This window comes from Halictus rubicundus, chromosome 9 (genome assembly GCF_050948215.1).
Source record: "Halictus rubicundus isolate RS-2024b chromosome 9, iyHalRubi1_principal, whole genome shotgun sequence".
NCBI lineage: Eukaryota > Metazoa > Arthropoda > Insecta > Hymenoptera > Halictidae > Halictus > Halictus rubicundus.
The window spans coordinates 13,520,955-13,533,669 of record NC_135157.1 but is presented as its reverse complement, the minus strand read 5'-3'; the positions used below and the strand labels follow the sequence as shown (position 1 = coordinate 13,533,669).

Sequence of the window (12,715 nt, the reverse complement as noted above, 5' to 3'; positions counted from 1 at the left end):
AATGATCAGACTTATGCAAAAATGTTTGCATTGATTGCAAGCCGCAGGAGCGAAATAAAAATTCGTTTCTTCTCTTGGTTATTTTATTAAGCTGAAACCAAGGTGGCATTAAATCGTTTTCACACGTCCACTGCTTTGAATCGTGCTTACCAATTTTTGTCATAAACGCGTAAAATCCGCGTTGTACGAATAACTAGCCAAACGAAAACAGTAACACTTCCGGAACATATATTTTCAACGAGACGTTTCGTGAAAAACGTAACCGGAGAAATACTCGGAATTTCTGGTGTTCCCGATAACGGAACGCTATCGCCGCAGCACGCAACCATGATCATCGGTGGCGAGTTCAAAGAATCTCGTTCGCATTTTTCCGGAACAGATCACCGGACACGTCACAGGTGTTAAACGCCCATTCAGTGGCTGTTTAACGTCTCGCATGTCGTTCGTGCGCGGCCGGATCGTTCGCCGCGGCATCATCTGCGGAACACATGTTTCGATGAACAATGAATGGAGTGGATGAACGAGTGAATGACTAACCGATTCCGCCTCGGGGCGTTAACGACGCCGCGGTTAATCGGCGTGCACGATCCCCGTCGGAATAGGTTCGCGGAATAACTGGTTTCGTGCTCGTTCGTCGAACGCTTTCGACGAACGCAAACATCGTTAATCTCCCTGGATGTCCGACAACCGATCGATCGAGCGACGATTATGTGGGTCTAGGTCGAGACGAGTTGTAATTTCGAAAAGTCCCTGCTCGTTAGAGCGCGCGTACCGGCGGTACCGGTCGGCCGAGGATTCTTCTTCTTGGTCGTTGCATTCTGAAAATTCCTTCGCGGCGACATCAATCTCCCGGGCAAAAACAGGAATACACGCGCGCGTAGATCTACAGGAAACTCTTGAACCGCATTTCTTTTCCGATTAAGGTCGAATACATTAGCTATGATTTATTAGAAAAATAACAACGGCGGAACGAGTAGTTTGTAATCGGTTACTGCGGTATGTTCCAGGAAATGTACGTTTTCAGGACACCGTGCAGGAATGTCGGAAACGTTAGGCGTACCTCCTCCTTTTAATAGTACAGCAGGACCTCGACTATCCGAATCGAACCAGCTGAGTTCTAAATCTAAATAGAATCTAAATAGCTGAGGCGGTGGTTCTTAATCTGGGGGTACCAGAGGTTTCTAAATTTTCGATGGAAAATTTATTTTTCAACAAATAAATTAGCTCGCAATATTTTCTACGCAAAGAAATAGAAACACATTTTTCGAGGAGGTGCGAGAACTTATTGTTAGATTCAAGGGGGTGCCGATCACTGGAAAGGTCAAGAACCACTGCTCCGAGGCCATCCGCATGTAACACTGTTTATTGCACAAACTTTAATATTCGGACAGTCGTGTTTCCAATCGAGGTTCTACTGTACACCGAAGAGGATTCGTATCTTCTAGGATCGGAAAACCGCTCCATAACAATTTCAGGGTAACATCTATTTTACATTTCCGGGAAGTAGAATGAAGAATAAATGACAGGATACAGTTAAGAAATATTAGGAAAATTTAATGAACATTATCCAAATACAAAAGTTGCGTCGACGTAACAAGGCCCAAAACCCTGGATCACAGAACAAAAACCATTTCTCCTTCGCAGCAACGACGCGTCTGCATTTCAATAAATACTAACGTAAGCAACAAAACTATTCTTTTTGAATCAGGGTCGGACCCTATTACATTAGAAAACTTCTGAAAATAAAGCGAAACTTCTACGATTCTCGTAGAACGTTAGTAATCGTCGTACTGGGATCTATAATAACTACGCCTGGGGTAGGAATCGTAATATCTTCGGTTGCTGTACCTAGATCTTCCCTGCGACTGCTGTCGGTATCGGAACAACGGTCGGAAGATGATATCCTCGGCGACGTCCATGTCTCCGGCGCGTTTCGGATATTCTTCGTGATCTTGGAACAATGGCGCGACGATCCCCCATCTTGGTACCGCGACGGGTGCCAGATACAGGTCCTCGTCCACCATGTTCGTAGATCCTTCGGGCAACAGCGACACCGGCGCTGTTTCCTGCGAGGACGACGGGACGATCGCGATCTGGAAATTAGTATAACTCTTTAAAGAATCTATTCTCGCCTCCCTCGCGCGTCGCCTCGAGTTCTTCGTCGGATGGAGGAACGCGAAGAAAAATCAGTGGCTGCTTTGCTACTTGCACTTTATTCGAACCACCTTGTGTTTACAGCTGAAGAAAGTAATTTCTATTTATATCGTAAGGATATCGTGGGTGGCGTCCGAGACTCATTGTCGCAGCTTGAACGTCTACTACCATTCGATTTCTAAATTCCTTTCGACCGCTTCTAATCTCTATTCGATCTTTATCCGACCTCGGATCTTTGTGCCAGAAAAGAAAAAAAAAATATTCCAAGTCAATTGTATGGGAATAAATATTTTCCTTTAATAACTTCAGTCTAAAATAGTGTAATGATTTATTGCTTTAACGTGTTCGTATTTTTCTACTTTACGTATTACTATGAAGAAAGCACAAAATACACACCTGTGTCCCCGACGCACGAAGTGAAACTGGGTAAGTTAATTCTGTCAATGCCAAGAAAACATATATGTTAAACATTCTATGATAAATGATAAACGCGTGTTCGATGAGATAGCCGCGAATCGAAGAAGAGTTATCTAAACGCGCGAACAGCCTTCGATAGCACTGATCCTAAATTAATACATAAACTGCGATAATGCCTTCGGTGCGCATTAATTTACAAATAGGCAACAGAATATTCGTCGACCGCGTATAAATCGAGTCATTTGTTGATCGCGTGATCGTCAATATCGAACACATTATCGGCGAATTACTCAACGATATAGGTCAGGAATTTCCCATACGCCATACGTGCACAGACGCTCGAAAATATTTCACCGCTTCGTCGGCGAAGAATCGATTCTCTTCGAAAAACGAAGATGAAATGTGACTAAATATTTTTGAACGATTACTGTTTGCACAAAGTCTTAGCGAAATTTCTAATTTTCTAACTTTGGTGTGGCTAGAAAATATAAGGGATTTTACAATATTGTGGTTCTTGTAAACGGTATTCTATGGGTTTACCTCCGACGCAAGCGTTGAAGTCTTCCAGAAATCGGGATTAATGGTCATGGACGATCGATCGATGTAGTTCTGTGCTTTCTGCTGGATCTTGTCGCTGTTGTCCGTCAGAAATTGGACCTGTTTCTCGACGGTGTTGCCGGTCAATGGGTGCGGCAAAATGGCCACTATAGGAGTGTCCACCTTGGCGTTATCGGCTTTCGAAGGATCGATAACCGCCACTATGGGGACCGCCATCTTCTTCGGCTCGTCTTCCGGCAACGGTAAATGCTGATTAAGTTTCTCTTCCAAGACCTCGGACTTGATTTGATGATTCTCGTTCACCGGTATCTGCTCCATGATCGCTTCTGTGAACGATAACGAGCTCTGTCCTGGTGAATTTCCATTCTCCTGGTAGTCGAGGGTCGAGTCACTCTGGAAATCATAGTTAAAAACAATCTTTTTGGTAGTGGTCATAATTTCACAAAACGGTGGAAAACAAATACTCGACTGATTAAAATTAAAAAAAAAGAGAAATCGTCTAATAATCAAAGTACAGTGGAACACATTTAGAATGGCAACGGCTCAACATCTTGGCCATAATTTTCATGTACGTCATTGCATAATCCTCTCGTCACATTCTACCGCAGATAAGGATCAGAATTGATCGGATCTGTTGAATTATTGTTTGTACCTGTGCCGCGTAGTCGTCCGTATTGCCTCCGACCAACAATTGATTATCCATCGAGGAAGACTCGATCGATTCCGCCTGTTTCGTTTCCGTGATATTCTTCCGAACATCTTCCAAATTCTCGGTTGGAACCACCAGAATATGTTCACGTTTCGAAAGTATCTTGAAAAAGAAACATACATTTCTATTAATATTAATATTGTTTCTCATTCCATTCGGACGTCATTGGAATTCTTAAAAATGACCCATTTTATTCTACACAAACTCCCCAATTCGATTTGAAAGTCGCCACTATAGCATAACAATTATAGATGCTAGTAAATAAATGAAATAAATTGCTGCTGGACAAGGTACTGCAAAATAGGAATTTTAACAACCGGAAATAATTTTGCTGGTTTTTTTGACGGACAAGAATACTTGTCCGAGTAATAAGTTCTCATCTATTTTCAGGTAATTAGTCATTGCGAACGTTTGCAGGAGTATTCGCAGTCGGAGCTAGATGTACAAGGTGTAGATATATGCGTGTATAACGCGTGTATACGAACCTTGTTTGGATCGTTAGCTGGTAAAATGTAAACCTTCCTTTTAACGACGAGTCCGTTCAGCGAGCTGTTGCTGGCGGTTTGGTGTACAGCATCCTGGACAACTGGGTCCTGAACGAGCGCAGCAATCGTTTCGTTCTTGTCTCGAGGCGACGGCGGAAGCAGGCTCTCCACGTCTTCAGGATCCAGTGGTTTCGCTGCCGAGATGTTCCCGTGAAGTATTAAAATCGCGCAGATGGCGAGCTGGAACTTTCCGATCTGAAAAGACGCGACTCATTTGTAATCAGAAAATTCTCAAACCGAATTTTATGCATTTAGAAAATAGAAGGAACGCGAAAGTAAAAACATTAGAAAAACATAGAACTATTATATCGTTTTCAATATATATTCAATTTTTACTTTGCTCCAGTTCGCTGCTGTCGAGGTAGAGTATTTTTAATAATTGTAATTACCAGCCAGAACTTCTCGACTATAAAACTGAGACAACAGTCATGGATGACACTGCGGACGTCCGTGCAATTTTGATATGTCAGTTTAGGCAAAATATATGCAAAGTATATGCGAAAAATATGCAAAGTATATGCAAAAAATATGCAAAAGTATAAAAACAATTTATTGATAGTACACTATAATACAACAGAACGCAATATTACAGATATAGAATAGTTGTATAGTATTTATCTCTGTTTGCAATTTTATATTTTCGACAGTCAATTCGCACCTCTTATCAGATAAAATTCATGCTGAGAATGTCCTCTTGACATCACAAGATGGGGGCATATTTAATCATTTTTCCTGTATGGTGCTTTTATTTTGTCTGGACCTTCGATATGTGAATCAGCACAGAGCATCTCAAAAATTATTCGGCTTGTAGACAATAGCATAATTCATAGAAAAGTCATGATTAGTCGACGGAAACGACACATTTCTGTTTTCCAGAACGCGACATTTTAGAACGTCTAAGAAGACCGACAGTTTATTGAATACTATTTGTCAATGGTTACAATTCAAAATGATCTATTCTAGAATTAATTAGTACGGTTAAAACAGAGAGAATAATATGTTGCAAGTATTTGAACGTTGTTGTGCAACGATGAGTCAGCCAAGTAAATGAGAAATGTTTGCTAAGTAAATTAAGGCGTCGCGCGAAAGGTCAAAATTGTTCTTCAGGTAGTATTGTACAACAATTAGCTTCCTTTTTGAGAGGTAATTTTTCTCAAGAGATTTTGTAAATTTCCACGCTACTTTAATTTTTTTGTCTATTGTAAACGAACGAGATATTCCTGTTTAGTATGTTATGATAGTAGCGCGACCGGTCGCACGATTTCTGACAACTGTTGCGCAACAACGCTCGGTTTACCGTTTTCTGGTACCATTTCGTGCTTCATCCCTCCGGTGATCCCACAATCAGCTAGAACCTCAAATCTTCGTTTCGACTGAAACTCTTGGAACGTCTTTTCGAGTCTGGCCGGTGATAACGGTCCGTTCGTGTTTTATACCAGCTGCCGAAAGAATTATCGATGCCCTGCTAACAGACGTGAGTATCAGCCTTGCGGTACACAACTTTGGCCGGCTATACCTTGAACTTGCTGCTCGCGTTCTCTTCCGATTTCAGCCTCGAAATAGTCCTCGGTAATAAATAGCTCGAAATCTATTAACACGTTCGCACGACGAGCAATCAAGAGACAAAATTAATGGAAAAGTCGCAGAAAATGCAAGTTCAATTGGAAGTGCAAACTTCCGTGCCAGATACCCTGAACTGGTTGACAACTAATAAAATATAACAAAATGGAAAATGTCTCCGCTGGTTTCCTCCCGTTGGTGTCTTCGTGTTTCACAAGATTAGAGCATCTTCACACAAGAGCGACCTTAATTACGGAGTCACGAAAGTGCCTAACATCGAATGGACTGGCAACGAGACAATTCGGGGCTTGCGAGACATGACGAAACGTTACGAAACGTGGCGATTTCGTGAAGAGTGCGCAGGAGTTGGTCTAGGCAGTCGTGGATCATCCGAAACAGACGAGCCGCGTTAGTGCGTCGTTAACAATATCGCAATGTTTAGCGATCGATTTAGCGGCTGGTTCGATACGGTCTATAAAAGTGGGAGCCCCGCTTCCTGGTTTCTTAGTTCCGCCTAGATACCCGAATACCACGTGTCGTGACCGGCAGTTCGACCGAAGCAGAATGGACTTTGTTCTTTCCCTTAGCTTGATCCTGCTGCTGAACTCCGCAGGACGCTTCGAATGCAGCGACGTCGACGATCAAACCGTTCCGACGACGTTCTCGAGCTCGTCCACGATGGAGGTCGCATCTTCGGGGCCGAGCACGGAGACCCCTAGCACGAAAGGAACCTTGAAGAAGCGTGAGGTCTCTTCAGAGGAGTTCTCGAGCTCCGATATCGAAGCCACGAAAATTCGAGTTCCTCCTGCGGTCGATGAAAAGTCGAATCGAACGGTGGAAGAGGAGGGAAACGGTCGCAAACCGTTCATCATAGATCTAGGAAATCTGTCGAGCATTCGTGTCAGACGATCTGATTCGAACGAGTTTACAGATGGCATGATGGCCGACCAGGGTGGACCGGTCGAAGAGGACGAATACGTGAACTTCAACCCGAAGATGGACCAGGATCCAACGATTCAGGAGTCCGCGGAGGATCCGGAGAACGTTCGGGAGGAGAGGAAGCTGGAGTCCGACGAGATCCTCGAAGGAGTGGAGCAGGATCGCGGAAGGATGTTCGGTGGCTGGTACCGTCGTCGATCATTCGCAGAACGAAGGTACTTGTCGAGCGAGGAGAACCAACAGCGACCCCGGCGACATTTTCTCCCAGTGCCCGTGTTCCCCGGGAAGTAGCGCTTGAACAAAATTAAACGACAATCGACGATTGTTTCTGAATAAAGGAATTGGCACAAAACGATTGAGAACGACTCGTATTTATTACAAGATATTTATTTGGCTAGTCGGTCGCTAAAAAATCGTATCACAAACTCGGTTTGTCTATGTTGTACGGGAATCAACGGTAGCTACATTAAATAGGAATCACTACGTTAAATAGTTCAATTGCTTTGGTTGATAGCTCGTCGATCTTAAGATTAACAACTTAATCGGTAGCTTAACGACTATATGCGTAATTACGGTAACTCAGGCACGCTTCGCTCATTCATACATGCTCGGAACAATATCGGAGTCGCCGATGTTTCTATACGTTAATTTGTTGTCTGGATGAGACGCTATTCTGTTCTCGTCTACTCGAGATTTCGCCGAATTAGCAGCTTGGCTATTTATGCTCGACCACTAACAAAGTACTAAGTGGCACAGCCTTCTTCTGTAACAATGTCTCTTCGAATGACGACTCTCTTCTCAACGTTTCGAGTGCTGCTTTCCTCGAGCGGTTTCGTATTTAATTTGGGCCACAGGACCCAGCGAGTCCCAGCTTCTTCGGGAATTAAGAAATTTCTTCAGCTAGTTCTTTAGAGGAGCCGCTCTTTACGCCTAATGATGGTCCTAATGGAAGATAATCGTCGCTGTGGAAATGCAAATATGCTTGGGGCCCAGGGCCACGCGTGTTTCTTTGGTTTCCAAAATCACTGTCCTTTCTCGCGAGGTTGTCAACGCCGCTTGACAGCCGGTTGTCATCGGTGAATCAGAATCGGTTCGCTCGGCGGTTTGCCTCTCTGACGCGCTCCCTGTACGCTAGCTGTTGCCTGTAGACGAACAGAGGTCGAAGGGCGTACGTTCCAGCCGCGGTCTCAAGGTCGTCTTCACCAGCGTCCTCCGTGGCGCTGCGTTTCTCGATCGGGCCGACGTCGACATTGTCCTCGGGCTCGCTCAATCGGCTCACCAGAAGCCCGTAGATCATCGGAGACGATTCCTCTCCCGGCTTAAGCCCAGCCGGATCTTGGATCAGAACCGGAACTCCGATCAGGGCATCCTGGCCGCTCGGAGTGCCCACCGGAAGCGCGACGCTGCAGCCGGCGAGCGCCAAGAAAACTGCGATGGCAATCTAAACAAAAATTAATTGGTTTCGTTACTTCAAACTGGCAGGCGATGCTTTTTTGATAATGCTTTGTCCTCCTGTTCTGGTAACCCGAGAATTTTTATCGGTTTGCAAATTTGGGGGGAACTTGGATGCAAGGATCTTTAAATTTGGCTACCTTTTAATTTGTTTCATATCTATACAGAATATTTTGATAATTAATCAACGTGCATCGATGGGATTCAGATGAACTGTTGTTACATGCAGCGAGCAGAACGCAAAGAAAGATCAAGTTCAACTTCCCAATTCAATTCGAGCTTCAGCATTTCTCAATTTCATTTCGAGGGTTCACCCGAGGGTTGAAGAAGACCATAATTGTCGGGCAGCCATGATCTCTCGGAAATCGAGACGGTTCGAGCCATTGTCGACATGATCTTACCATTTTGCTGTGTAGTTCGAAGAATCCTTCCTCCCGAGTCCAAAGAATGATGCTGCCTCAGACTCCAAGTGTTCGCGGTGTCTCTTGACTATGGTTGTCGACCGGGTTGGTGCCGGATGGTAGAGCCGAAGTGTCTCGAGTCTCGATGAATTTTCCAAGCGCAAGACGATAGATCCACGAGTGGTAGATCCGTTGGGAACGATCTGTGGCGAGTTTATGCCCCTGGGAAGCATTCTTCGAGCATTTATACGAAACAATGACGTCAAACGGGAGCACGCTAATCGTACAGTGACGTATCGGGCCAGGTGATAACTGACCTGGTAAACTAGACAGACCGATGCGGCACCCGGCAAACGTGCATCCTTCCTGCGTTGCACCGGCCGCTTGTTTTCACCGCGGTGAAGACGAGTCCCGGGGTCCGGCGTTAGGGGCTGACGCAGTTCGTAAACGAAGCGTCAGCTCCGCTAATCGAACACGCGGAACATGGCGGCGGCTCGGTTTTTGTGAAAACATGAAAACGTTTAATGCGCACTTCGCGTGCTGTACAGGATCCATAAATAGTTGACAGCATCTCGTCAGAATTCCTTTTAAACTGCCTGTTAAACTGCCAATGGTGGATTTTCAGGGTGCTTTGTCCAGGATCTGAATCCTTGAACATCCCTGTTCAGGACAGGATGGTCTACTGAGTCTAGATTAGGTTTAAGATGCAGTTCTTGTACCTACAGGGCCGAAAAAATACCTGAAACCGTCATCCCAACAAAATCCCTTCGGTTAAAATGGCCACGGTGGATTTTTAGGGTGCTTCGTTCAGGATCTGGATCCTTGAATATCTCTGTTCAGTACAGGATGATCTACTGAGTCTAGATTAGGTTTAAGATGCAGTTCTTGTACCCACAAGGCCGAAAAAATTCCTGAAACCGTCATCCCAACAAAATCCCTTCGGTTAAAATGGCCACGGTGGATTTTTAGGGTGCTTTGTCCAGGATCTGGATCCTTGAACATCTCTTTTCAGTGCAGGATGATCTACTGAGTCTAGATTAGGTTTAAGATGCAGTTCTTGTACCCAGTGTCGAAAAAATACCTAAAACCGTCATCCCAACAAAATCTCTTCGATTAAAATGGCCACGGTGGATTTTTAGGGTGGTTCGTCCAGGATCTGGATCCTTGAACATCCCTGTTCAGGACAGGATGATCTACTGAGTCTAGATTAGATTTAAGATGCAGTTCTTGTACCCATAGTGCCGAAAAAATACCTAAAACCGTCATCCCAACAAAATCTCTTCGATTAAAATGGCCACGGTCGATTTTTAGGGTGCTTCGTTCAGGATCTGGACACCTGAACATCCCTGTTCAGGACAGGATGATCGACTGAGTCTAGATTAGATTTAAGATGCAGTTCTTGTACCCATAGTGCCGAAAAAATACCTAAAACCGTCATCCCAACAAAATCTCTTCGATTAAAATGGCCACGGTCGATTTTTAGGGTGCTTCGTTCAGGATCTGGACACCTGAACATCCCTGTTCAGGACAGGATGATCTACTGAGTCTAGATTAGGTTTAAGATGCAGCTCTTGTACCCACAGGGCCGAAAAATTCCTGAAACCGTCATCCCAACAAAATCTCTTCGATTAAAATGGCCACGGTAGATTTTTAGGGTGCTTCGTTCAGGATCTGGATCCTTGAACATCCCTGTTCAGTACAGGATGATCCACTGAGTCTAGATTAGGTTTAAGATGCAGTTCTTGTACCCAGTGTCGAAAAAATACCTGAAACCATCATCCCAACAGAATCCCTTCGGTTAAAATGGCCACGGTGGATTTTTAGGGTGCTTCGTTCAGGATCTGGATCCTTGAACATCTCTGTTCAGTACAGGATGATCCACTGAGTCTAGATTAGGTTTAAGATGCAGTTCTTGTACCTACAGGGCAGAAAAAATACTTGAGACCATTATCCCAACAGAATCCCTTCGGCTAAAATAGCCACGGTGGATTTTTAGGGTGGTTGGTCAGGATCCGGGCACCTGAACGTCACTGATTCGATGCAGGATGATGAGTCTGAATTAGGTTGCACTTTCGTAAAAATACTTCATCGAATAAGGGCAGTAGGTATTTTTCTCGGTACATAGAAAGTAAGCCAACTTCACGATCACTTTCTTCAGGATCTGCTGCAGCTATCGACTCTAAATTTTTGGAGCATCTAGTAGCATAGTATACGTGCCTTTTAGCCAAAAAAATAAACGCCTGGATTAGAAGCGTTCAGTTGAATCGAATTCGAGGAAATTCATTCGAGTTTCCTCGAACACGATTGCTGGGAAAATACAAATTCGTCGTACGAGTAGATTAAGACGTGCTTCTTAAACGATGATTGAATCTAGTATTCCGCTCCGACCACCGTCCCGCCCCGACTTCCGGTGTATCGGTAGCGGATGATTCACTTGGTCGAAGTACGCAGAATCGGGGGCAGTTACGCAACCGTTTCGAAATGCGCATCCGAACGACATTTCCCTTGAAGCCTGTTTGTTTATGTGCTCCGGCAAGTCACGCGTACACGACCGTGTCGGAAAACACGCAGCTTTTAAAGGTCACTTTCCGATTGCTGTTACGGTTAGTGTGCGGCCTCCGATCGCAGAGCTGAAAGCACTCTTTCGCGCGCAGCTGCATCACTGGATCGCTCGTTGATCCTCGAAAAACCGATTTTTCATTTCAATGACTCGATCGGTTGGACGATCCGCTGAAAATCATACTTTCGTGTCAAATATTGGAAAAAGACATTTGGGACATTTTGCTAATCGAGCCTTCCGAAGAGCTACTAAAAATTGCCATAAAACGATTTTAAAGGAGAAAATTTACTATCTCTTTTTTAATATTCATTGCTCTTTGAAAATAAGTATAATTAGCATAGGCACAGCAGCTTGCACCCCCACAGTAATTGTAGTAATACTCGAGATTTCTGTCGATCATCGAGAAGGCGCTTTCGTGATCCTCGAACCTCGGAAACGAGAAAATGCCAGAACATAATTAGATTTTCACCGCACGAAACATTAGCACGACTTTCGTAATCGGCAAAAGAAATTTTGAAATGCGTTACGTCATTGTGCAGGACGTCTACACCCGCGAATCGTTGTATCAGCAATCCCCAGTAATTTAATTAACGAAATTTCAATTGCAGATTGCAGAATTAGTTCAACGATCCCGAAGCGATGTTCTTGTCGACGTGCAGGGTGAGTGAATAACAATTGCCTTGCGAAACAACTTGTTATTTATTGACTTCAAAAACGCTTTCTATGAAACACATTCTGCTTTTCTAGTTGAAAAGTCGCTGTCAATTCTCGAAACCGAGACACAAATGTATGAAAATATTTTCCTCGAAATTCCGTGCAACTTGAACTCGAAAATAAAATTTCATTTTCGGCGAATCTACTTTATTGCTACCAAATCTGCAGACAAATTACAAATATACTACCGGCCCATCCTGTATGTAGCTTTCACTATGAGGAATCGAACGATGTCGATTTCAGCTGGACAAACACTCGAAATCAGTTTTGAAATCACGAATATTCCACAGTCCACGAAGACCAATAGCTAACACATTAAACGCTATGGCGGTCCCCAATGTTTTTTCCCGTATCTAATTTTAGTTAATTAAATAAAACCATTTCTTGATTTCAGATCGCGCAAAGTGGTTCGCGAGGATTGTGAACATTGTTTGAAAAAATGGACAGAGCCGGTTGGCTTTCGATAACAATAGTTTCCACGCCCCGTAAAACGATTTCCGGTTGGAGTCGCGAAACAACGAGTCGCTTGGACAAACAATTGTCACCGACCCTACGACCACGGAAGACAAAAGGGATGAAGATCGAAGAGATCGGGGAAAGGATCGCCTCGCGAATGAACGTCTCGCTGGTCGCCGTAGGACCGTCGAGAAACGTCGAATATGAAACCTCGTTGTACCAAACAAATCGATTTATTTCCTCCAGTTAT

At 44.1% G+C, this 12,715-nt stretch overlaps 3 protein-coding genes across 3 annotated transcripts; 1 reads left to right on the top strand and 2 right to left on the bottom strand.

Moving 5' to 3' along the window:
- Positions 1–1,528: 1,528 nt before the first annotated feature.
- LOC143357227 (uncharacterized) lies at positions 1,529–6,188 on the bottom strand. The gene is made up of 6 exons (XM_076793550.1): positions 5,900–6,188; positions 5,694–5,845; positions 4,324–4,578; positions 3,782–3,940; positions 3,112–3,522; positions 1,529–2,093 (listed from the first exon to the last, which is right to left on the bottom strand). Exons 2-6 carry the CDS (start codon positions 5,706–5,708, stop codon positions 1,776–1,778), a joined length of 1,158 nt encoding a protein of 385 aa, XP_076649665.1. The 5' UTR covers positions 5,709–5,845; positions 5,900–6,188; the 3' UTR covers positions 1,529–1,775.
- An 86-nt stretch (positions 6,189–6,274) lies between these two features.
- On the top strand, positions 6,275–12,531 carry LOC143357228 (uncharacterized). Its single transcript, XM_076793553.1, has 3 exons — positions 6,275–7,097; positions 11,904–11,955; positions 12,404–12,531. The coding sequence occupies exons 1-2, from the start codon at positions 6,508–6,510 to the stop codon at positions 11,914–11,916; spliced, it is 603 nt and encodes a 200-aa protein (XP_076649668.1). The 5' UTR covers positions 6,275–6,507; the 3' UTR covers positions 11,917–11,955; positions 12,404–12,531.
- LOC143357229 (uncharacterized) lies at positions 7,238–8,872 on the bottom strand. Its single transcript, XM_076793554.1, has 2 exons — positions 8,736–8,872; positions 7,238–8,323 (listed from the first exon to the last, which is right to left on the bottom strand). Exons 1-2 carry the CDS (start codon positions 8,736–8,738, stop codon positions 7,964–7,966), a joined length of 363 nt encoding a protein of 120 aa, XP_076649669.1. The 5' UTR covers positions 8,739–8,872; the 3' UTR covers positions 7,238–7,963.
- Positions 12,532–12,715: the final 184 nt, after the last annotated feature.

What these genes read in the sequence shown, in the direction of transcription:
- LOC143357227 (XM_076793550.1), bottom strand. An exon ending in CAGCTAACGATCCAAACAAG is followed by an intron (nt 3,941 to 4,323) that starts GTTCGTATACAC and finishes TTCTTTTTCAAG; the next exon opens with ATACTTTCGAAACGTGAACA. An exon ending in CGGACGACTACGCGGCACAG is followed by an intron (nt 3,523 to 3,781) that starts GTACAAACAATA and finishes TATGATTTCCAG; the next exon opens with AGTGACTCGACCCTCGACTA.
- LOC143357228 (XM_076793553.1), top strand. Translation starts at nt 6,508, where the DNA reads ATGGACTTTGTTCTTTCCCTTAGCTTGATCCTGCTGCTGAACTCCGCA.